Genomic DNA, 25,076 nt, shown 5'->3' with positions numbered 1-25,076 from the left:
CATACATACATACATACATACATACATATATACACACACACACATATACACACACACACACACACACACACACATATATATATATAGGCACTGTATATACACATACATATATACATATATGTATGGACCTCCCTGTTCTTCCTCCCCACTCAGATCACTGGATCACTGTTGTTTCAGTGGATTGCCAAAAAGGGGCAGCATGAGAGAGATGTTCAGCAACTCTGGCTTGAAGGTTGGGTTATAATTGCTCTACAGCTGAATTATCACAGAAAATCAAATGGGTTCATGTTGCCTGCGATAAGATAACACTAATACGGACGCTTCAAAGTTCATTTCCTACATAGTTTGAGGATATTGTGTTCCATAGAGTTGGACACAGGTAGACTTTGTCCTCAGCTATGAACTGTCAGCTTTCTGACTATCAGCAAAGCAAACTTTATGTAATGTAGATATTTCACATTTTAGGACATCTTTTGCTGGTTTGTAGAAAGTTCTTTCTCTAAAGTGCATTTTTTTTCAAATAGTATGTTGTATGTAGATCTTATAAAGATCTTAAATTCAGCTAAATTTGAGATTTTATTTTGAATACATGTCAGGAAAAACATTCGAAACCAATCTTTTAAAAAATCTTTCAGCCTGTTTTGCAGCATTGCTTTGCTTTGGCTGAGGAAGATGAATTGGCTGGTCCAGGATATCGTCTCTGGTTTTTAGATGAACTCTATGGGAGCTTTAAAGGCAGGTGACCCAGTTAGCACTGTCCTCAAGATCTTCCCACCTGTTTCCTACTCACACTACAGCTACACTGACCTTTCTGTAAGTGATGTGATAATTATGTTAACTAAACAAATCAAAACTCACCAGCAGGATGTAAATAATGGTCGGCAGCCACAAACTCTGGTGTCTGTGTAATGTGCTGAAATGAAAAATCACGTAGTCTACTCTGAACTCGGGCATCAGCTAAACTTGACCCAGTTTCTCACAGGTATTTGCAATTTGTCAGCTGTTTGAGGGCAACCGTCCGGTGACAAGCTAGGGAATGTTTGATGTTGGTGGCACTGCTGAGCTGGCTCACTCTGTCCATGACACTTACCTTTGCTATCACTTTAACTAGGACGCAACTTGTGAGCTCTGTGGGAGTGCTATGCCACAGCTCTCTTTCCCCCCAGACTGGTTTAGAAATGAGAATGTTATTCTTGTCTTGACATCCAAAGACAACGGTTATGCCAGGAAAGTCTGGCATAAAGCGAAGTCTGGATGGATGCCCAGATTACTTTTTCTTGCAGTATGTTGGGAAACAAGAATAAAGAAAAATCCATCATATTCAGCTGAAATTACAGGAAGGGACATAAGTCAGGTTTGCTTTGACTCACTGGCAGCCTATAAAAACTCATTCCAATAAACAAGCCATCAGTAATTCCACTTCTCGTAAGTTACTGGGCACTGGGAAATGAACCAAAAGCAACTTTGCCCCAGTGCTGAGGGTGTGAGATCACCTGCACCACTTTAGTGCCAGCCCATACAGACACACATTGTCCTTTCACCACGGGGCTCCTGTAACCAAGCGGAGGAAGCAATGTCCTGAAATCTGGCATGGCAGTTTAAAGGGGCCTTAACATAATAAATACACAGACTTACTGTAAATAACCAACATTTTCAGTGCATTAAAAATGACCTAGAGTATATGAGTGTGTCATGAATTAGTTATTATTAGCCTTTCAAATAAAAGCCTCATGTATGCAGTTTATATGACACTATGCTGCAGCCATTTATTATTACATTTATTGAAAATGATCATTCATTTATAAGAATAATCATTATTCGAAAAAACAAAAAACCAAAAACACAAGCCCCTAACCACTTGTTTGCTTGCTAAATGCACATGAGAACAAAATGTGGTTATGTGTGTCGTGGCCTGACTGAACTTATCAGGGTTATTTGGACAGATTTTAGGAATGTGCTACTGATAGCAATGAGCTTCCACTATCCTAGTTTCACTGACCTACTTTAGACAGCTGTAGGAGTCTGTCTGTAAGAGGCAATCCTCCTCAAAATTAATAATTTATATCGACCGTCCACATCATTTAGCTTAGCGCAGTCTGCATTTCAGCAGACAAAAAATTTCACCCCAAACAAGCTGCCGGGGAAGCAGGAGCAATATGTATTACACATCTGCAGCTGCCAGTAAGTTTAAATCTGAATACATATGCGTGAAATCTGCTGGAATCAATTTTCATGCTGTTTAAAGTTAAAACGAAGAATCCACACAGAATTACACAGCGTTGAAATGATGCTGCCACACAGTTCTTTATAATGTGAGAGCTTCAAGCATCCTGCACCTCTGGCATGCTCCAATCAGTGATGTGAAAGCAAGTGTTTTCCATCACCTGTCAAAGGCAAATCACCTGGTGTGACATCGCTGGTTGGGTGGTTGGGTGCAGCAGAATGCAATAAGAGTGCAATAATGACAATTATAGATTTAAACTGCACAGAAACTGGAAAACACCAAATTTCATGATAGTTATTTCTAAGGCAAACAGTTATTTTCTCTATTGTCTCTGGCAAACTCCTGTTTCATTTTTTGCAAGTTCAGCTAAGTACACCACAGTTTTGCACTCACACAGCCTTTCTGTGTGATGGGTGATTGCAGCAGACTTTTCAGGGGCATTGACCTTTGGTTTCGATATCGAATAAGTGGTGAAGATAATGTGTTTAAATTGGGAGTTTGTTTACAACCTTTGTGATTAGCTGGCTCGCTCGTGTCCCTCCTCTGGACTCCGTCCCAGCACTGCTGACGTGTCCTCACTACTGTTACTGTCCCACCACCAGCAGCTGGTTGGTTGAGTGTCTGTTAGCAGCAGCCACTGCTGGCACAGGTCCATCGTAGTTACAGTTTTAACTGACATGGTTGCATCTCGCCTTTTATCGACCTTCCAGATGTCCTTGTTGAACCTTTATCTGTCAGTGCTATTTTCATTAGAGCCATTTCGTAATTGTTTATTTGTTAGTTCGTTGAAAATGTCACCAGCCTTCTGACACGCAGGCTAGCCATTATGCTAGCTGTCTGGGGCTAACGTGCTGCTAATGCAACACTTGCGCTTACTGTTAATTTAGTGTTGTGTAAACTGTTGTGCAACGTGTGTTTGCCAGATTAATCCCTGTGTTTTACTTCCTATGAGGCCTTAAAGGAATAGTTTGACATGTTGGGAAATAATTTATTCACTTTCTTTCTTGAGCTACATGAAAAGTTTAATAGCACTCTCATATCTTTCAATTAAAATATGAAGTTACAGCCAGGAGCTGGTAGCTTAGCTTAGCACAAAGACTGGGAACCAGGGGAAACAGCTAGCTCTGCCCTCTGAGTTCAGTAATTAACACTTTATATCTTGTGTGTTTAATCTGTACAAAGGCTGAAGTGTGAGAACAACGATTTGCAGTTTTATGAGGGATTATTTCTTGGCTGTAGCAGGAGCTGCCTGGAGCCTCCAGGAACTGGCTGTTGGCTCTATCCTGATATTAACACATGAGTGTGAGAGTGGCACTGATCTTCTCACCTAACTTTTTGGCAAGACAGCAAATAAGCATATTTCCCAAATGTCAAACTATTGCTTTAATTCTGATCTTTCACCGGTGCTACTGGCATCAAGACAGTGTAATTAATTTGAGACTGAGAATATACTTTTATGAATTTAGCTTCTTTGCTGCTGTACTAATTCATAGTACAGTAACATCACCTTTTTTCAGATTTGTAAACACTTTGTTGTCCATTAATGTTTTCACAGTTCCACAAGTTCTTCCAGGAAAAGGCCGACTCCTGTCTTCAGCCTTTGCTGGGAGTGTGTTCAGCTCCGCCGGCTGCATGGCTTTGCGCCTGCACTTACTGTGAGGCCAGAGGACCTATTTCTGTGAGTAAAATGCCATATTAATCCGTAAGAATGGTGGCCAAAGTCGCAAAAATAAGACTCAGGTGAAATAAAAATAGTTGAATCCTGAATTAAAGCATGTGAATTAAATCAGTGATTAGGCACAGCTATTCTGAATGGTTACTTTTTTAAAATTTTGTGCTGCAGAGACCATTTTCTTCCTCATCTCCACCAGAAATAGTAAAACCACAAAAGCTCATTGTATCCACCTTTTACAGGCTTACTGTATATAATTTAGCATACATTCACAGTATCCATTCCAGTCATATTTCAGACCGGTTTCAGCTAAGATAAATAAGGTAAGTTAAGTTTTTAAATTGTGATGTTTCTGGAGGAGAAATTAAGTTTTTTCCTTCAAATGCTCACAGGAGGTGGTTCCATTTGACTTCTGCATCAATGAATATACTAACAATTTGCCACTAGAGGGCAGCCTTCACCCAAATCATCCCTCGATCCCATCCTTCCACCAAACTGCAGCAGCCCCGCTGCCTGAGGACATCATTACACACTCAATAAAGCAATAGTCAGTCATTTTCTCTGCTTAATTGATCCCACTGCTACCCAACAATGCGTGGTGTGACATTTTTTACTGCAGCAGAAACAGCAGCATGCCTCAGAGTAAGACATGCTATTTGTAATTATCTTGTTGTTGTGTTCTTGCATGACCGGCCATCTGTAGACAGCATGCAGTACACTTGTTGGTCAGCGGCCGAGGTCAGCCCCTCAGCAGTGCATTCCTCCTGGAGCCGTCTGTATGGCGGTAATGACATTGTCCCGGTATTTGCCAGGGCTTGTGAAACACTCGTCTGGAGGACGAGGACACAGCACGCTCTTACCCAATCCAAAAATGTTTGGGAGCAGATATGAAAATTGACAAAATCGTAAACAAACACAGACGACGCCTGATAACATGATGTTTATGTTTACTGTGCAAGTTGAGAGCACACAATTAGTCTCTCTCTCTCTCTCTCACCTTCACGCTCACAAACACACACACACACACACACACACACACACACACACACACACACACACACACACAGATAGATGCAAATGCACAGTAACACAAATTACATCCATGTGCATATGTGCATTATATATTGCTGGATATTTATTATGGCCTTAACTTTTCTTAAATAAATCATTGTAAAACATAAAGTTGTAAACCACAGGCATTGCTATCTTTATGTATCTGTACCCTCTTACCTGTGCAGGGTTGCAGGGGGCTGCAGCTTATCTTAGCTCACACTGGGAAAGAGGCAGGTACACCCAGGACAGGTCACCAGTCTAACTCAGGGCTAACGCATATGTGCAGCCATATGCATTCACAAAAAACTCCAACAAATAAGAGTTTCCAACTTAATTTACCAGAGCACCTGAAGGAAACCCAAGTAGACGTGAGAACATTCAAGGTCATATAGACAGAGAGGCCCCTGCTGGTTGGTAGCACTGCTACCTGCTGTAAGGTGGCAGTGCTAATCAATGCACCACCAAAAATGTAGTTATTCAAGTCTGTCGAACTTGAACATACACTGTAAAATGGTCAGGCCTATTCACAAACAACAAAGAAATCTTGAACTACATAATGGAAAAGCCTATGTTACACAAAAACTAATGTAATATAGGCAGGCAAATTGGATAAAAGCAAACAAGCTCAACAAATGAAAACTTCCTTTAATCTGAAAAGCATGCAAAATGCCGTGCTGGCAACCCACATCTACTGGAAACATGAATTTGTTAGTTCTTCTTTTCACAAATTAGCGAGACAGACATGTTATCAAGTCTTTGTGTGCGTTCCTGCCGCCTCCCTCACTCAGCCACTCCTTGTGCTGTCAGCATGGCAGGGTGGAGCTGGCAGAAAGGCACATGTTTCAAGCATGCTCCGAAGCTTCACTCCCTCTCTGTCTGTTTCCCTTCCTCTTAATGCCTGCTAAGCTGAAAATGAAAAGAGGAGGGCCCATGTGCGTGCAACCAGCGATGCTTTTTACCAATCACAGGGGTTTCCCCACCCTCTCTGTCTCCCTCCCGCCCTCCCTTTTAGCTCCCTCCCACTGTCTCTAGGCACACAGACCAAAGAAAAAAAAGTGCAGGGGGAAAAAAAAGTGATAAGCAGCGAGCAGCTTCTGGGTTTTGCTTTCAAGCGCACTCCTGCTGAATCGGTGTGAGTGAGTGTTTGTGTCTGTGTGAGTGTGCGTGTGTGTGGGGCGTTCACTCTCTCTCCTGCCACAGTAGCAACACATTGCGGCAGCGTCGGCCCTGAACAAAAGGCTAAACGCAGCAGAGCCACAGGAGGAGAAACTCAGGGATAGAAGCAGGCTGAGTGGCCCAGCGTGACTGCATTTCTCAGGGAGGAACTCAACCTGCCATTTAACCCTCCTGGCCCCGGAGTGGAGACCAGCCCAGGCTGCCTGTCTGTGTCTGAGCTGAGGGGAACACCCTGTTACTCCCTGTTTCGTCTTTCACTTTGTCTTTCATTCATACACCTCCGTCTCCCTCATCCTTTACTGAGATTCCTGCACCCGCCCTTCTCTACCTGGGCGCCTTTCCTTTTCATCCACCTGTCCTTCGAGATGTCAGACGATGACTGCCGCTCGCCCATCGGCCTGGACTGCTGCAGCTGCTGCCTGGACCTGGCCAATGGCTGTGATGACTCCATGTCCAGCAATCCGGCTCAGGGCCTCGGTACTACTGGGGGCCTGCCGGCAAGCCCCACCAGCCCCAGCGTCAGTCACTTCCGCCAGCTCCGCAACCAGCTGATGTACCAGAACCTGAACACAGACAAGCTGAACAACATCATGAGGCAGGACTCCCTGGAATCTGTGGTGAGGGACCCCTGCTTCCTGCTCAATGAGGGGATCTGCAACAGCAACATTGACCAGACCATGCTGTCTATACTGCTCTTCTTTCACAGGTATGTCTGCTGCTCACTTATCAGATAAGTGCACGCTTATCTGATAAGGGAATGCCTGAATATAAAAGGTTTTTCATTAGGACATAAAATCTGAACTTGAACTGAAAGTTATTCTTTACCCCTCGTAGAGACAGTCAGGACAAAGTCCATCTCTTTCTAGATCCGCGTGTATCAAATCCGAATATGAGTGCAGCTTAGGAGCCATATTTTGCTTAAATGAACCAGATGGCTAATGTTGACAAATCAGGTTTCTTGGATCAGCACTTCTTCTAAAAAGGCTGACATAAGTGTTTACAGTCTTGGATTAAATATAGGCTGGGATGAGGGTGCCCCTTTTGATCGTGTTCCAGAAAAGCACATTATTACTCACTCCACTTGAAAGTGTGGGACTGATTGTCAGGTTGAATGCGATTGTCTTACTCTACACCTGATAATCACAGAAAACTTTGCATTACATCACACCTAAAGAGATTTGATTATGGGTTGAAAACATGCAACAAAGTTCAAATATTCCCGCAGCTCACAGTGTCAATTTACATCTACACCATCCTTGTCTTTCATGTAGCATATATGATGTGTTACATAACCTGACGCTGACAGTGATACGTGCATGCGCTGTACAGTATTAGCACAACAATGCGTATTATCTAGTGAGGCTATTCACTTTAAGGACAGTCATTAAAATTTGTTAGACATGTTTGAACTCTGAGAGAGTAAGGTTGCTCCCTGGATGTGTCATATTAAATCCTGAAGCTTTACTTCACAACAACAAAACATGACATGGAGGGAGAAAAAGCCAGAGAACAGAGGTAAACAACATCCAACCGGAAAAAAAAGAGCTCCCTATAAAAACACAAGGTTATTCTAAAACAAATGTCTGCTGTCGCATCAAATCAATTCAAATGAATGTATTGCTAGAGGTCAGTTAAAACTGGCCTGACACCTTCTCCATTGCTGCCAAACGCCATTTTTTCTAAACAGCGTTTGGCAGCTCACCCTGCAGTGTTTGCGAGAAGGCGAATGTCCTGCCGCAAAGTTGCTGCCAGTTGGAGAGTTTGTTTGGCAGCTCCTGTCAAATGACCTCAGCCTCAAATTAACAGTTTCCATCCTCTCCACTCGGCTACAGTTTTGACCGTCGCTGAACTCCTGAACCCGAGCCAGCAGTTACTGTGCAGCGCTTACCCGGAAAAGCCGTAATCGCATATGACCTGTCTGGTTATTGGAGCAGTAAAATGTGGAGACCTGTGGGCTGTATAGCTCTCTACATACACGAAAACAAGACAAACGCGTTATCGCTGTAGGAGCCACCTTTGAATGTCATATAATCTGAAGCTATCGTCATATGTGTCAGTAAAACAGAGATATGTGTTAAAGGATCATGATATATATGTCAGACATACGTGCGGCATATGATACCGTTAATCTGATCATGTGGTTATAAAAGAGGGGTTTTCTTTTCTGGTTGGTGGTGAACTAAAGGAATTTTGACCTTTTGCCTCCACTCTTACCAGTTCTTGTCTAAGGGCAATTTTTCTTGCAGTTTTCTAGACTCCAACCTACAATTTCACTTTTATACCCTACATAATGCTGTGCAGAGTTTATTTTCTCTATTCTGAAATGCATCAACAACTAAACTCTCATTCCATTAACATTTTATGGTAAACACTTGCTGTTTATTCACGGTTACTGTGGTTTTCAAACCAAATACTGGAGAAAAAAACTCAAATGAAGGCTGTTGAACCTCATTAACACTTTTGATTTAAGTTTCTATTTAAGAAAGCAGCATATGTACAACTTTTCACCACAAGCTGCTCTATTTAACATGAATCCTCAAGGAATAATCCTTATTTTCAATCAAGTAACACAAGTCAGGTGAAACCAGATTTCCCATTTAGTCAGATAAACTATCTGTGAGAGTGTTTACCCTGATAAAATTTACCTGGAATGAGCGTAGCTGTGGCATTCGTTATCATTAATTCAGCTATTTGCAGATGTTATCATATCTGAAATGTTCTCTGGCCAAGACACATTATCAGTATTTTATCAAATTTCTCCACAAGCTGAGCTGCCACAGCAGATCCACAGAAGTTAAAATTTAACCTGCCGTAACTTTGCTATATGCTACAGCCATTAAAGTCTGATCTTATCTGCTGTGGAGATGATTGATACTGCGTGAGTACAGACAGTGCAGCTGAAGTAAAACCTTCACTGTGCGCTGATGACTGCAATGATTAGACATTACAGACAAAAACTGTCACTTTTGACTCTCAGACAGTTGGAAAAAGCTTTTACATTAATTGTTTTGAATTCCTGACACACCACAACACACAGCAGGGAGTCATTTATGTCTGAATAAAACATCACATATAGTTGGGAGAACTCCCACACCCTGGCTGCATTTTTCCATCTGTTAAGTTACGTAACAGCTGTTTAAATGCTCATTAATCTGACACCATTTTAGGCAATATTGTTCTCGCTGTGGTGCTGCATTATTCAATGAAAGAACAATCTGTTCTTGATTTATTTATGGCAGCGGGGGCGTGTCATTATCATACTGTAGGATGAAGAACAAGGGGTGAAGAAAGTGTGGGGTGAGGACTAGACAGTATTCTCCCTTTTGGCACTGAGAGCTGATGAATTCAGTGAGCAAACAGGGCTTTTCAAACAGAAGGTTTTTTATTTCAGGACAACACTTTCAACATGTCCTTAGATTTGATGTCATACTTGGAAATGCTCAGGTGAGTTATTGTTTGCTGCATTCAGTGTTTACAGTATCAGACCTTGAATAATGCCTGCTGGCAGGGCTGTTACACAAGGGTTTTCTCTGCTCTGGTATTCAGACTAAGTCATAATGATGCACACTTTTTCAGCATCAATCCAAAGATTCAATCAATCAATTAAACATCAATTATGTCATTAGTAAATGATTCAGCACTGAAATCTTGATCTATTTATGAAAACTGCATCTGCAGTGTAGATGAGTGAATTGGACTGGCTGACTAAATGCCAATATGTTTGACATTTCTGGCTCAGAGGCGATGTGTTCACCCATGTCATTGGCCAGTGTGACCATGCATCTGTCTATGCCAGCTCAGCTGTTTGCCAGACAAACAGAGTCTTTAGCCAGAACATGTCGTTCCTGAAACTCTCCGTCTCAGAAGGGAACCACAGACTCGGATCATGTGGCTTTCGTGGCCGGCCTGGGATTATAACACGTGTGTCCCCTTACGGTTTTTCATGCAGAAACACAAACGCGCTCATTCATTCACACATGTACTCGCAGTCTAATCCTGCCAGTCGAAACAAGAAAGCTGAGCTGAGGTTTGCAGAAGTTCATGCATTTTTCAAGTACTGGCTTCAGGAGGGCGAGGCTTCTGATGAAAGTCTGGCCGAGGTTCATAGCGTGACCTCACCCTGGGTGGTCAATCTGCCAAGCAGCCATCATTCACATTCGCGGCTTATTAACAGAATAAAATGTTCTGCATAGCTCAAGGACGCATGCCAGGACATCTTTTGGACTGAATGTCAGTATGAGGCAGTGACAATGGCCAACAAACTTGTTATGTAAATGTTTCAAGGGTCGCAGAAATGTGCTGAGAGGAGCATTTAAACTTGAAGTTTGGTGTTTGAGGCAGAGCCAGAGAGCCCTGAGGGTGGCAGGATCTGTGATTTCCCCGGGATAAAACCAGAGGAGATGTGTTGATGTACTTTAAGGCTTAGAGAGCCGCACTTGGCTAGAATGAGAGGGGTACTCTTGCACACCTTCACCCCAGGCTGTCAGTCAGTACTTAGCAGCCACTAAACACCATCACATACTGGGGTGAAGAGCCTGCAGCGATGACACAAACATTTATCACAGTCAGCAGTCAAAATTTGAAGGTAAAAGAACTCAACAGCAGCACCAAAGATGTCACAACGTGTCATAGACCTCATAACAGAGGTTTTCTCTGCAGCAGCCACTGATGTGACCACTGGACAGACTGGAGTTTCCACCTTTCAGTCTCCACGGCTCCATTCCATTTGACAACATGATCTATGTCTTAAATGTTAGAAAATGTTGCGGTGCAGGCTTTCGTGTACCTGGCTGTGGCAAAGAGAAACAGAAACAGTTCCAAAAGTTTGTTAGTCAAGTGTTTGAAAGTACTAAATGCTGCTAAACAAGTATAGAGAAGTTGCCCGGTGGGTGTATGCATCAAATACAGTTCTTGGTTCAGATCTGTTGACTGAAAAAGAGACAGAATTTTCCAGCCTGCTTGGGAAAGACAAAAAAAATGTCTGTCTGTCTGGAGGCGAGGTTCACTTCATGTACACATAACTTGTACAGAGAAAATAGCGGTAAAGGGATCCTGACAGAAGAGTAACAACCTCTGACTCTGTTTTTATCCCCTGACAGAACCATTCACCACCGTCTAACCTTGAAAACCCAGCCTCATTACAGTGGTAGAGCTTCCTCACTTTGTCCTGAGGTGACCACTGGCCTTTGGCTGTTGGTCCAGTTGCTTACTGAACATGACCCAGCCCTCCCACAGTGGAGTGGAGACGGGATCCAGCTGTGTGAGAGACCCCACAGCGCTCCACTCTGTGATCAGTATATAAACCACAAAATCGGTTTGCTGCAAGAATTTAGCATTTAGTGATCCACTGTGGAGGTAATGGAAAGTGCGTGCGAAAGTGTGTTTACTCTAACTGCGCATGTTCAACTCTAAATATTCCCAAAAGCAAACCAGGTATGTGAAACTACCGGAGAAGCTTCTTATACCTCAGTCTGCACCATCGTGTAATAACTCAGCTTCATATTTGAGTTTCGGTACATGACAGTGAATCACTCCTGCTTCCTATTGGTATCCTATATTCTAAGAAAAGTAAATACCTTCTTTATCTTGAATATGAACGTAGAGTGACCTGCTCAGTTAATTTACATGCAGGTCACACCTGCAAAAATATCTCCTATCAGTCAAAGTAGGGCTGAGTACAGGGCAGCTCTGCCCGCTGAGTGTTTGACGGCACACCATTTGCATTGAAGACTTGTTACGTAAGTGATGCACACTTTTGGGAGAACTCAAACCGGGATCATAGCGCACCCTTTTCTTGCGTATAATTGCTTTACAGGCTTTAGTTTTTCTATTGACACATAAGTATAAGCAACGTGTAGGAGGGAGAGAGGAGAACTTAAACACTGAAACAATCTTAAACTTGTGACACTGTGAGAGAATAACGTCTGGCTGTTTCCCCCCCAGTGTATTCAGGCTTCTTCTGCAGATAACATTATGGCGGTATGGCAGCACACAAATCAGTCAGTAATCGAAAGATGTAAGGATAAGGTGAACAAAACACTGCTTCCTCTGTATTCTCTCCTGCTGTAGAATTGGCCCCATTTCCCAGACACACCAGTCGAGGTGTAATGAGGACACACTCATTACAACCATGCAGCACAATAACAGCAATGCCGCCTGTGAATTATTATGTGCAAACTGCCGCAAGTTGCAACAGGCAAAAGGAATCAGAGTGAAACTGCTGCAAAAGTGTTGTTATTGAAATTTCACAGCCTTTTCACAGCTACAAAGCAATTCCCAGGAGAGAGATGTATATTCTGAAGTCCAGCGTGGACACAGCGCATCACAAGGAAGGTGGAACATGCTGAGTTTGAAGCTGTTCTTCTCATAGCTGTTGTCTCTCACAGCTTTAAATGGCTTATACATGTCAAATAGATCCTATCTGACAACGGAGCCTGAATTCAATTTTATCCAAGATCTTTTTTTGCATCAAAACTAAACAGTGTAATTTGTAAAGGAAAAGCTACGTGTCCTCCACTAGTTTGAAGAGAGTTACGTAACTTCATAGGTTGCAGGTGGCAGGGGTAGAAGGGTGTAAACAAAAAACAGGGATTAGTGGCGAGAAGCCGGCAAAGGGAAGGATGTCGGGGTGGAAGAACGGATTCATGGCCAGGCAAGTCTTTGGAGCCGATCCCTAACAAACAAAGGGCACGAAGGCGAGGTCTGAGCAATGTCAGGGGAGGAAGAGGGACAGCTACAGGGGGAGACAGCTCACGAAAGAGCCAGAGGTAGACAAACAGCCAGACAGGAGGCTGGTCGAAAGACAAAACATAGACGGGCTAAAAATAGTGCGCTGTTGACAGTGGAACTCTAAGATATAGGTAAACTGCAGATGTCTGTGGTAAAAGTCACAACCTTTTTCTATAGCTAAAGGAAGTCATTCTTCAGAGACAGGAGGAAGTAAAAAGCCCTGACAAGTGTTTGTTTTACGGCTGCTTTTATGAGTTTCCTCAATAACACAGGCTTTGACCTCTTCTTTGTTGGAAAAGAGGCATTCAGGGAATGTGAGATTGATTCACAATATCAGAAAACACTTTCCAAACCCATGTTGGTAAAAACTTTAGTGTGTTTGCGCCACGAATTAGCCCTGTGCTAATTTTATAACTTGGGGACCAATTTAAAGGGGGATGTACTATAATGGCTTTTTAATGGACGTCCTGAGTTACTGCCTTGTTGTGTTGTGACTGCGTGAATAGGCTGCCCTTGGTGCTGTGCCAGTGGATGCCTGGAACCGCTATTGAATGGTTTAAATGCAAGTGTATGTGTGTGTATGTCTGTTTCGTACTCCCCAGTACAGGAGAAGACACTGTCTGATTTCTATAAAGTGGCAATCAAACACACACCGTCCACTTCAGCAGACAGAGATCAGTGTGTGCTAACGCAGGAATCCACAGGCACACCCTGGGCCATAGGTTGATGTAACCTCCTGTGCACGGCCCTTTCTGTACCAACACTGCTGCGGTTTCGCGCTCAGTCGCTCCTAGCAACACCATCAACAGAACATGCTCATCGCTGCCGTTGTGATTGTCTGTGTTTTACTTTTGGTGCACTTTGCTGCAAAAGTTTCTCTCTATGCAAAGAGGCTTCTTATTTGTATGACTCAGAAAATCTTGCCTTCTCATAATCACAGTTATGTTACTGTTATGTTAGATCCATTGTCAACAAAACCACTAAAAAGACCAAAACCATAGGCGCTAAGCCCAGGATGCAGAGGTGGTGGTCGTGGAAAATAGAGTCAGGGGGGAACTTGTCTTGGTGGAACATTTGGGGAGGTCAGCCTTGGCATTAAAATGGTTAAATTCCATCAACAGAAAAAGTAACAGCTGCTAGCTTGTTTACATTCATGCTGTTTGCTACCAGGTTAGCGTTAGCTTGCCCTTTTCAGCATAGATCAGCGAATCGGTTGCTAGCGCGGAGCTTGTTGTTTCTCCTAGCGGCAGGGATTTTGTAAACGATAACTAGCAAATAGAGGAAGGACCTGCCATTAATGACAGGCTACATCTGTAAGTCAGACTCAAACGGGAAAACGGGGTCTCCTACTTTGATCCAAAAGGGGGGAAACAGCCACCCCACAATCCCACTGGTGGACATTGTTATTACATCCGTAGTGTTGAGAACTACCAGAGGATTAAAGGAAAAATTAAGGGAGTTAAGACCTACTTTTTGCTGGCGTGGACCGCTACCAGCTTTTATGCTGCAGCAGTTGAACCGTTGATATTTACGTCAATGGATGGGCCTGAGGGTGACAGCACAGACAGGTTGGAGAAGTCTGAACATCTTGAAAGATGGACTAATGGATTGCTGGCTTTGGTCTTTTCATGGGAACTGTTGACAATAACATATATAACCAGCCTTATTCTTTAGGGATTGGTTAGAAAGACTCCATAATGAGCCTAATAGCAAAAATCTTTTTCATAAATAAGCCAGATAATCTTTAAATAGACCAATCCTGTTCTCCTCAATGACAGCTGCAATGGCTAGGGATGAGTGATTCATCTGTTTGTCTGGGAGACATAAGACAAACTCCTTGGCAACACAAACACACACAAATATGAACACACTTACAGCGTACAGTACTCAGAGGTGACCCACAGCATTACACCTTTCTTGACACGTCACCACAGCAGGATCCAGCTAAGCTCTTTTGTCCTGAGCGACAGAGAGCGGAGCTACAGAATGTACCAGAGCTGGATTAGAAATCTATAAGTAACACATCAAGTCCAATCCTCAGCATCAGAACGTGCTGGAGAACTCTTTAAGAAGGGGCTGAACCCATGCATCTTCTAAACTTATTTGTGACTATCTAACTATGGAAAATGAGTCACTTTGACAAGCCCGTAAATGCATTAAATAGGGACATGTTTGATTAGAACGGTTCGAGCCACCAGAATCCATTTTTATTACAGTTACTGCACAAAACACACTAAATATATTTTTAATAGATCGTAAAAGCCTAATTTATTTGGCAGTTAAAAGCAAGCTTGAAACAAAGCTAATTAAATGAAAGTGAAAACAAGATTTGCAGGTTGTGAAATGGTAGTTTTCTGATTGCTTAATGCTTGTGTTATGATTGTTATCATGCTGTCGTTATAAATCATAAATATCCAACATCCAAGTGTCACAGAAATACTGGCTTCTTTGTGTTGTGGTGGTTAAGCAAAATCTGTCTCGAGTAATGTTGTGGTTTCTGTTAGAAACTCTTTGTACCGAAGCCCATGAGGCTCAGCTTTGCCGCATAAACATGAAGAATTCCTGAAGCGAGTCCATGAAAAATTAGCATGGAGTCAAAATGAGTACAAGCTACAGCCCAGCAGAGCGCAGGCACCTGTAAGATGGCTTTGGAAAGTGCAAACTGGGTCATATTTCATAACTATAAAGAGAAGGAAGCATTCGTAACAAAAAAAAATTATCCCACAGATACTTCAAAAGGGGAAAGCAGTACCACCCATCCATTAAAATCCTTTCGTCTTTCATGCTTCATGTTTGCGCAACTCTCTTTGTCCTTCCCTCTTTCATTTGCCACATCTCTTCCCTCTGTTCCTATCCTTGTTTTTTCCTCCTTCTCTCTTTCTTCTCCTTTTTCTTTCTCCATCTCAGTTGTTTTATTTGGGAGCTGCTGGACTTATACAAGTCTGAGGGAAAGGAGGGGGGTCGCAGTGACCAGGGTCTGCACTCTGTCCCTTATCTGTTCGGACCATGGCTTTGGCGCCTATTTAGATAAATAGGCAGCCTGTCAACACTTGCCATCGCACACACTCCCACACAGACTCACACAGCCCTGTGCTTGAGAGTGAGTAATAGCATCTCAAACAGTCAATATGTTATAATTACACTCTTTAAACAGGCATTAGACTGTAATAAGAGTTACATAACGCTTGATTTTAGGGGTTAGCGCACTGTGATTTGCTCTCTTTATCAAATTGCAGCTTGCACACGACAACCTGCTGTACCAGAGCTTTAGTCAGGCAATGGAAAATATTTGTATTGTCTCCAGCGTTCATGGCGTCGATGCAGGGAAGCTGAAATGGTGGAGTTTTTAGCCTCTCCATACCACCCAAACTGCTGTCTGGAGGGCAGTGAAAATTTCATTCTGTGCTATTTTCATTAGCATGGGATTCCCACTCTGGCTTTTTCTAACTCTGCATGAGGAGTGAGAATGTGGTAGCCCACGCTGGGACTAAGAGCCGAGTTCAAGTTTGGCTGAGGTGAGGAACAGTAGATCTGGAGTGGAAACAAATGCCTTTCATGAGCATACTGTGTCCTCCTCCAGATCCGTGGGGAAGGAGTAATTCAGCCACCTGGGTGTGGGAAAGGGATGACTGCTTTTTGTATCCGCAGTGAAGGAGCTGGTGTAAAAACTGATGAAATTCTGGTGCAAATTTTCTGCCGCGTCCCTTAAAAGTGCTACCCAGACTTCATTTCAAATTCATTCTGATGCTTATTCCCTCTGTTTCTCTCTGGACGCCTGTTTTATAATCCCAAGTGTTGTTGTCTCACTCTGACTCCATTTTTTTTTCTTTCCACAATAGTCTGCTGCACAATGCAGCCAGACAGTGCTTTTGTTGAGCAGGCCTGCACCAGGCCTATCATTAGCCTATCTTATTCCTCTCTGGGCACAATTCACACGCAGGTTGGGTACATGATGTACCCTGGGTGCGCACACACGCACACACGCACACACACACACACTCAAGCACAGAGAAGGGAAAAAGACTTAAAAGCAGTAAAATTAGGATGCAGATCAGAGCTCACCTTTTCTCAGTTCAAAGCATACACAAATGTTTACAGCCTTATCAAAAATCTATGAGCACACACACACATACACAACCACACACACACACACACACACTTACAGAAAACACTCACAATATACTCTCCCCCACAGGGCAGTATTAGGCATAGTTTAGCAACAGTGTTGCCACAGCTGATTACTGACAAGTCCTCCTAGAGTCTCTGGGAAAGCAAATAATTACTTCTCCGTACTTGTGCAGGTCATGAAGACATGCTTTCCAGACCACAGCAAAGGTTACAGCACCAGGACCAATCACACGTTCTATTTTTGAAGTTACTGGACATCTGCAGTTTGGCAACATACCATGTTTTTCTTTCCTGACTGTAGCTCTCTGTTCTCGAGTAAACAATTTTGAGCTCTTGAGGGTGGAAGTGTGATTTAAAAGCCAAACGTTTTCCCAAAACACGACTCTCCTGTCGTGCAATGGGCAAAATGGTAATGAGCTTGGTAATAAGAAGCACGAAGGAACACACTTGTGGTCAGGGAGCATATGTCAAACTCAGCTAAGCACCATTAGGTTGTTTTGGCCCATTACACAATTATGTAGTGTAGGTATTTAAAAATAAATGTGTAATTGGATTCATACCAGAGTCTCCGACATCTGCTTCCCTTCACACAATCATATCCTTAATTAAATCTACAGTACCTGAGTGCCGTTTTAACATTTAGTCCAATTAAAGCTTTCTGAAGTGTTTACCTCATTTTGAAAGATGTGTCACCTCAACCCGCCAGCCACATCCCCCCCACCCTCCGGTCGGGGAACTCCTGTGTTGTACTGCCATCCATAATTACATCATTAAATTGGGCCTTTGCAAAACATTGAGAGGAAGAGAAAAATAAACAAGCAAGAGACTTCACACAGCCGTCAAGGTAGGAAAGCGAGTTGCGAACATGTTGAGCAACCTGCTCATACCTTGGTGCAATGAGTTCGTTTCATCAGATGTATCTAATTATGCAATAAACTTCTTTGCTAAATAGAGAGAACGTATTTTTCTGTGAGGGCAGCAGCGGAGCTTGGCAGAAACTGAATGCAATGTAACTGCCACTCTGAATTGCAGTTTACAGTGTACATGCTCGAAAAAAAAGGCCAAATGACTGGCAAATCCCCATGAACCACAATCAAACTCTGACTTTACTGTAATGAATATGGTTTCCTGTTTGTTACTGGTGAGTCCAAATTTCCAAACTCTCACTGGCTTCGAGTGTTCCTGCACAATTGGCTCTGTGAGAAAGAGAGGAAGGAAAGAAAGAAGAAAAATAATAAACTGAGAGATAGAACCAAACAAACCAATAAAGACAAAACTGGGCTGAAACCTCCAGACGTACCATTTTTCTTCTGTGATGACAATGCACTTTTATACGGTGAGTCACGGGCCAGAAAAACAAAGCTGACTATGTCCACATTTTATTTCATGCAAGCGTGGCCCTTAAAATCCATCCAGTCCTGCTCTGTAACTCCAACAGAACAAAGCAGGAGGCTTGCAGGACTGAGGACCCAGTTTGGACTCGCAGGCAGACAGCAGAAGCGGACTGAAAAGGTCGACCTGTTCTGCCAAGCTCTTTTTCCCCCCTCTCTCTGGATGCCTTTCTGGCAGACGAGAGCCTGCGAGAGAGAGAAAGAGAGAAAGGAGAAAAATGAGCATACGGACATGTGCCAAGTTTCAGTGAGACTGTGATTTTTTTTTCTGGCCAGCAGAGAGGAAGATAGAGAGCGAGGCCCTGGCAGAGTCAAATGAGCGAAAATAACAAGATGCATCCTGTCCAAGACCTCACTTCTGTCTTTGTGTCAGCGTGTTAAAAGGAGGCAGCCGTACCACGGAGTGGCCCGGGCCCGGTCGTGCCTGACGTGGCATTGTGCCTCACGCCCCTGCCATCTTATTGTGCCATCGCAAGGAGCAATTAGCACCAGTGACATTAAATATCCCCTCTTTCTGCATTCGGTCCAGTGTGGTGTCATGGAGCAGGAATGTGGTCACACATCATCATTATGTTTGCATGCTGCTGTGTTTGCACACTCTGGGATTAGGCTAAACAAGGGTCCTCTGAATACATGTAGATGCTTCTGGAGCAAAGCAATAGAGCTGTTACGCTGGACTGAGGAGCCGGCGAGGCCAGTGCCAAGGAAGTGTGGGACTCTTGGAGGAATTTTGACAAATGCTGAAGTGCCCCCCCCCCTCCTTGTCTTCATCTATTCCTCTGCCTCTCTTGTGCATACACTCCTGCACACAGCACACACAGATTCCATCCAGGCTGCCATCCATGTCCCTCACACAAGTCTTTCAGGGGCCTGCAATGCACACAAAGAGCCACTTATTTGTAGCCTGAATACAAGGTGTCGTATAGGGGGAAGTGGAGCGTGCACCTCTCTGGCAGAGGGAGAGAAAGGAGAACTTTATGTAACACTCGAGGTCACAACCTTTTCGTGCTTGTGAGCCAACGGGGTGGAAGTTAGTCCGGGTCAGGAGGTTTTCCTTGCATCAGTCGGGATGTCTTTTGCTGCGGAGGAGCTCGAGCTGGGCAGGAAGACTGACGCTCGACCCCCTCCTCACCTATAAAGGTCACCCGCAACAAGTCGAGGGAATAGCAGTTTCTGACAGTACAGATTAAATGAATGTGCATAGTTTATGTGTTGTTCGCAACAGGAAGAACCACCATTTTAGCCTTCAGTGATTTTTAAGCACATATTAATCCATGCTGCTGAAGCGGGGGCTCACTACTGCAGGAATTTGACAGGAAATCATAGTCATCTGTGAGGTGTTTGACTCTTTTCTCTCAGAGTTCCACAGGCCCGCTCTGTTAGAGCCCAGTGTTTGTACTGATACATCACCCTCATGCTTGTTGAGCACAATTTTAATCATTGCGTTGCTGTAGGCTCACGCGGCAGGTCACGGTGTGTGGGAGAGAAACAGCACACATATGGAACACAAAGTAATCATGTCACAAAATGATCGAAACAACTGTTGTAGCTGATGTAGCATACAGCGGCTTTGAGCTTCGTTCTATGCATCTGAAATAAATTGCTGAACTGCACGCAAGAAAGAAAAGAAAGACATACTTCTCCAAGCAAAGCCAGTTTAAAGCAAATTGGTATTGAGGGCTTGGTTCTCAAATAAAAAAAGTCTTTCTTACATACATAAACCAAAGAGCACCTAAGACGATGTCATCAAAGTATTTGCTTCATGATGCATGGATCGGAAAGTAATAGCAGCTGCAGTATTTTTGGTTGGACATGAAACGGAGCAAACCACACCGCCGTCTCACACCTACATGCATGAGGGTAAATCCGGTTAACACGCGGGTGATGAAGGTCGTCTCCGGTTGGTGCGGTCAATAGGTGAATGTTCTGACCATGAATAATCTGTAGGGATTCTGCAACGGCCGAGCGCTCCTCCTGTTTCCGAGACCTGTTCTCACCAGCGGTTACATAACAAACAGGCAGACACAATAAGTGGAAATGTTGGCAAAACACTGGCAATCCTTCCATCCTATTTTTCCAGGAGTTTACCAGGAGGATCATCAGTTTTGAATCAGACTTAACGTGCTTTTATCTGATCCATTTAGTGGTTTGAGCGAGCGGTTTGTCGTATTTCTGGGGCTCTTTTTGTTCCCGGGCCCACGCCCCAGCTCTCGGGAGGCAAAGGATGCTATTGTAGCTCATATCAGTGGGAAATTCAGAGAAACACCCAGATAAAAAACAAAGTCCCTTGCTGTTATTCTATGACAGCGAGCAAGGGGTGGATATAAAAGAAAAAACTGAAAGACAAGCGGGATACTTCCTCCAATTCATATTCATATAAAAAAGCTCTCTAGAAGGAGTTATCAGATTCAGACAAGGCAGTACTTGTCCCCCTGTGTGTTTTCTGCAATAATATCTAGGCCATTGCATTGAAAGCAGCATTGCTAAGCACCTCTCCCGGGGCCACTCTTTTTGGGAGAGCGTCTCATTGTCCCTCTCATGTTGGCATCATAACTGGCATTTGCATTTTATTGAAACAGATGGCCACAAATGCAGTTATCCAATTTGGATGGCCAACATTCAGCATTTTGACTTGCTCCAAGTGTAACTTTGTTAAGATCTGTGACAGGATGATCTTGGACTGATCATTATATAACTACATATAATTTCTTTTGAGTTGTTCTTGTGAGCTTGGAACCAGAATCATCAGCACTTCAGCCAGTGCCTTCGCATCTCGGCTGCATGACGTGTTCATGTGTTTGTTCTGTGGTAAGTTCCTCTGTTCAAAACTGGTTCAGGTTTAAATCTGGTTTACACATTGTCCAAAGACGTAGCGGTAACAACAATAGAGCACATTAATCCAGAAAACTGTTACCCTGCCGTAATAAGCGAAACAGCTCACGACACCTGCTGTCACAAACACAATGCGACGTGCAGTAGGACAGATTTAAGACTTTCTGCTTATCTTCTTGATCCCATGATAAGAGGCTAACGCGTTTTGCAGATGTCTGCACTGTTACTTCTGCAGAACATCCCGCTGAACAAGCTCTCAGATGTGTCATCTTATAAACACAGGTGAGGGTTTGATCTGGTGTACCTAAATATTATACCCTCTGGAGTTCTAATGCAATGAATGATAGTGGCAGTGGCATCCTGTACATTGTTGTCTGAGGTCTTGTGCTGGATCTGTGGCATCAAATAAAACTTGCTGATAATCATTTTCGCATTTAGATTTTATGTCGTTGTCTCATTAATCTCTTTTCTCTAATGCAAACACACCAGCGTGCCCCCCTCATATCTCAAGGTAACCATGTTTTTTTTTGACAGTTTATCTAAAGTACTGGGAGTACAGCCAAAGCCTCCTATCAGAGGAAACGCTGCCTAACAACAGCTGTGAAAGCCCTCTCCTCCCTCCCTCTTTCTCCTCCTCTCCTTTTCTCTTCCTCATTTTTGCATTTTCCTGTTTTGGTGTTTGGTAGCTCTCTGCTCAGTCTTTGATACAAAGCAAGGGGCTGTCCTCAGACTGCGGGGCACAGACACAGTATCTGGCGAACTGATGAAAGGCGATAGCATGGATTCTTGTTATTGTGCTAATTTGCGTGTCTGTCTGCTCCACGGTTCTGCAAGTTTGTCCCGACTGTTATTTTTAATACCATGCAGCTTTGATAGAGGGGAAACGTTACGGGCGATATTCTGCAGTCACACAGTAGTGAGCGTCCTTTAAGACAAATGGAGGAAACAGTGCCTCAAAATGTGCTTTGCTGTATTGGCATGTTAAAAAGATACCGCACGCACTTCCTGCAAGACTTCCTCGACGTCTACGGCCGTGTCAAGAAGTGTTTAATCTACCCAAACATAAGTCATGTATTTCTCATAAAATAAGCTCATTCACACACTCTGTTAGTGTAAATGGAAATGTACTCCTCTGCAGTCTCTTTTAAGCAGTCTAAATAAGAAAACACCTTAGTGCAAGGTGTGTGTGTGTTTCTGCCTAGTTTGTCTTTTGCTTTAATCCCTGAAACAGAAAGTGGATGTTTTCCTCCTGAACCATTTTGTGCAATTCCTTGAACAACAGGATAGAAGGGCATAGCCGGGCCGAGTCCCAGTGTGTTCACCCTTTATTTTGGAATGAAGCTCGGACACGGTACACTTGCAGGGTAAACACAAGAATCTAAGCTCATTGTGCAGGAGACTTGATGTTGTTTCATTGTTACCCCTCCCATCTCGCATCCATCTGAACTTCGCAGTCACGTACACGGAGTCAGCAACACCTGGGCCAAAGCTAGGTGAGCGTGTACCAGACAACTAGGAATATGACGGGACAGGTCAGAGACAGGATAATCACCTCGAGTCAGGGTTAGGCTGTCTTGAAGCATGCCAGTCAGGTAGGATTTATTGCTCGGAGACAGTGAGAACAGAAGAAACAAAAGCTGTTGGAGGAGGAGGCGTGCAGCACAGACAGAGGAGAGGGAGAGAGGGAGAAGCCAGCGACGCAGACAGCAGGACTAACAACTGTGCACAAGGTGGCAGACAAGATACAGAAGTTACATTAAGCCAGATCAAGCCGTCACTAGCGAGCCACGGTTTAATCTAATAAGCAACATTTCAGAAATCAAGGTGCACACACTGTTACTATTATGATTTGTTGAGGGGTGTCCATGTTGTAAAGGTTGGCAGTTACCTTGCAGGCGCCACACTGTGCTCCTTCCTCTGCGGTCGGACCGTAATTACAGTCTTACCAAGAGAGAACGCCACAGTCATTAAACTGGTGTGAAGAAGACAATCAGTCACACGGGCTGGAAAATACAGATAATGACTTGCTGTTTTTGACTGTGTGTGTGAAAGTCAGGAGTTATCCCATGGGTGTGGGAAGCTGTAAATACCCAATTTTGTTTCAGTTCTGCAAGTCCTGAAATAGTTCCTCAAAATAGCTCACATAGATTAACTGACATTAGTTTCATTTACGATTCCGAGCTTAATTTGCTGCACACAACAGAGGAGGCCAGATGCTTTAAGTAGTTTTTTTTTTTAAATCCTTTTTTCATGTATATTTATAAAGAGAGATGACAAGAAATCTTAAGAAATTACACGAAAGCTGCAAGATCTGTGCTGTATTTATATGATCTGGATCACCAGCAATCCTAGAAGTGTACTAAAATTTAATTGGCTACATACTTTAAATATATTACAACACAGTTGGATGGACTCAGTGGTAGATTGATGCTTTGATTGCAGGCAGAAAATATATGAAGACATAACTCTAGCTGCCTCTGACAAACACGCTGGCACATACTTACTATTGTGTGCAATGATTCTGCAAGCTGGCCCTGGCATATTTTCTCCCATTTCATGATGCGCTGCAGCGTGCTCTTGTGCTATTGCAGGGCTGAAGCCAAAGACAACCCTGGAACAGCACGCTGCTCTGGGGTGCGCTGCCTGAGCGTTTGACCTCCCTGACCTCTCCCAGTCTCTTCCTCTGCCTGAGATCCTTTCTTGACAGTTTTAATTGGCTTCCAGGGGCCACATTTGAGTCCATTGTGTTGAACTGTAAATAAGCCAGCCTTAATATCAAGCGACTGCACAATAAACCTACACTCTCAGCTTCACCTTGCTGTGCTGAGGCACTACCATGCTGGTGGGAACCTTGTCTCTGAATACCTGAACTCTGTGATTTGGGTGTGAAGATGAAGTGATAGATTACTGGCTCCCAAACGCTGCTTATGTTGGTTAATCTGTCCATCTACAAAACAAGAAAGGGTATTACGCACTTCTCCTTGCCCTTAGGCCAGATCTGATTAGAGTACTTACGTCAGCATCATCTTCTTCTTGTTCTTTTATTAAGCACTTTGGAGATATTTGATGCCAGAGAACAACATTTTCAGAATTAAGTTTGCCATTTTTGCTCCATCTCAGCTCCTTGCAGTGTTAATCCTTAAATCTCCAGGAACATTTATTTCAAAAATGTATCTAATCCTGCCTAAAAAGAGCTCAGCGCTACAAAAGGTGTCAAGCAAAGGTAAAGAATCTCTCTGGAGATGTAGGAATGTGAGCGGTCGCCTGCCAAATACTGTAAATCTGCACGTCCAGGCAGAGACAAAAACAAGTGTGTATTACTTGTGCGTGCTTGCGTGTGGTTTTGAGTGCTTTGTCTGCAGACATCAGTGACCTCAAACGCACATGCATGTCTGTTTCTGTGTGTGTGTGTCTACGTGTCTTGTTGCACATTTATTCTTTTTGCATGCATACCTGGGTACGAATATCTCAACGTTGTTAGCGTCCATGCTTGAATGCCCACCTGTACTTCTATGGGAGTGTGACTGTGCCTGGTGTGTGGTGCGTGCGTGCAAAACAGATAGCGTTCATAAGTGAACTTTGGACCTGTTGGGTACACGCTGGAGGCAGGCCAATTTAGCCTACATTGTTTACCGAGCCTTTATGCAACGACTGGGATGGCAGAACGTGTTTGCTCACTGTTTCGTGCAGCCTCTAACCATGAAAGTGACATCTCAAAAAGACAATTTGTCCCGTGTACTCTGACCGTTCAAGTTCAAGAGTTACTTCAACTGGAAGTATTTCCTGTTTGTTTCCTGGAGGAGAGCTTGAACCTTAACTTTGCTGCCAGCCAATCATCAGCTGTGAAATCCGCACATTTAAAGGGAATGTT

The 25,076-nt window shown here is 43.5% G+C and overlaps 1 protein-coding gene across 1 annotated transcript in view; it reads left to right on the top strand.

Annotated features, from left to right (window-relative positions):
• Nucleotides 1–6,014: 6,014 nt before the first annotated feature.
• Nucleotides 6,015–25,076, top strand: part of tsc22d3 (TSC22 domain family, member 3) — a 34,668-nt gene continuing 15,606 nt past the window's right edge. The window contains exon 1 of the mRNA XM_041944698.1: nucleotides 6,015–6,831. Within this exon, the coding sequence (XP_041800632.1) occupies nucleotides 6,491–6,831 (341 nt within the window). The 5' untranslated portion in view covers nucleotides 6,015–6,490. The remainder of the gene's footprint in view (nucleotides 6,832–25,076) is intronic.

The sequence above is a fragment of the Chelmon rostratus genome, chromosome 9 (assembly GCF_017976325.1).
Source record: "Chelmon rostratus isolate fCheRos1 chromosome 9, fCheRos1.pri, whole genome shotgun sequence".
NCBI classification, from domain to species: domain Eukaryota; kingdom Metazoa; phylum Chordata; class Actinopteri; order Chaetodontiformes; family Chaetodontidae; genus Chelmon; species Chelmon rostratus.
This window is presented reverse-complemented; position numbering and strand designations above follow the sequence as displayed.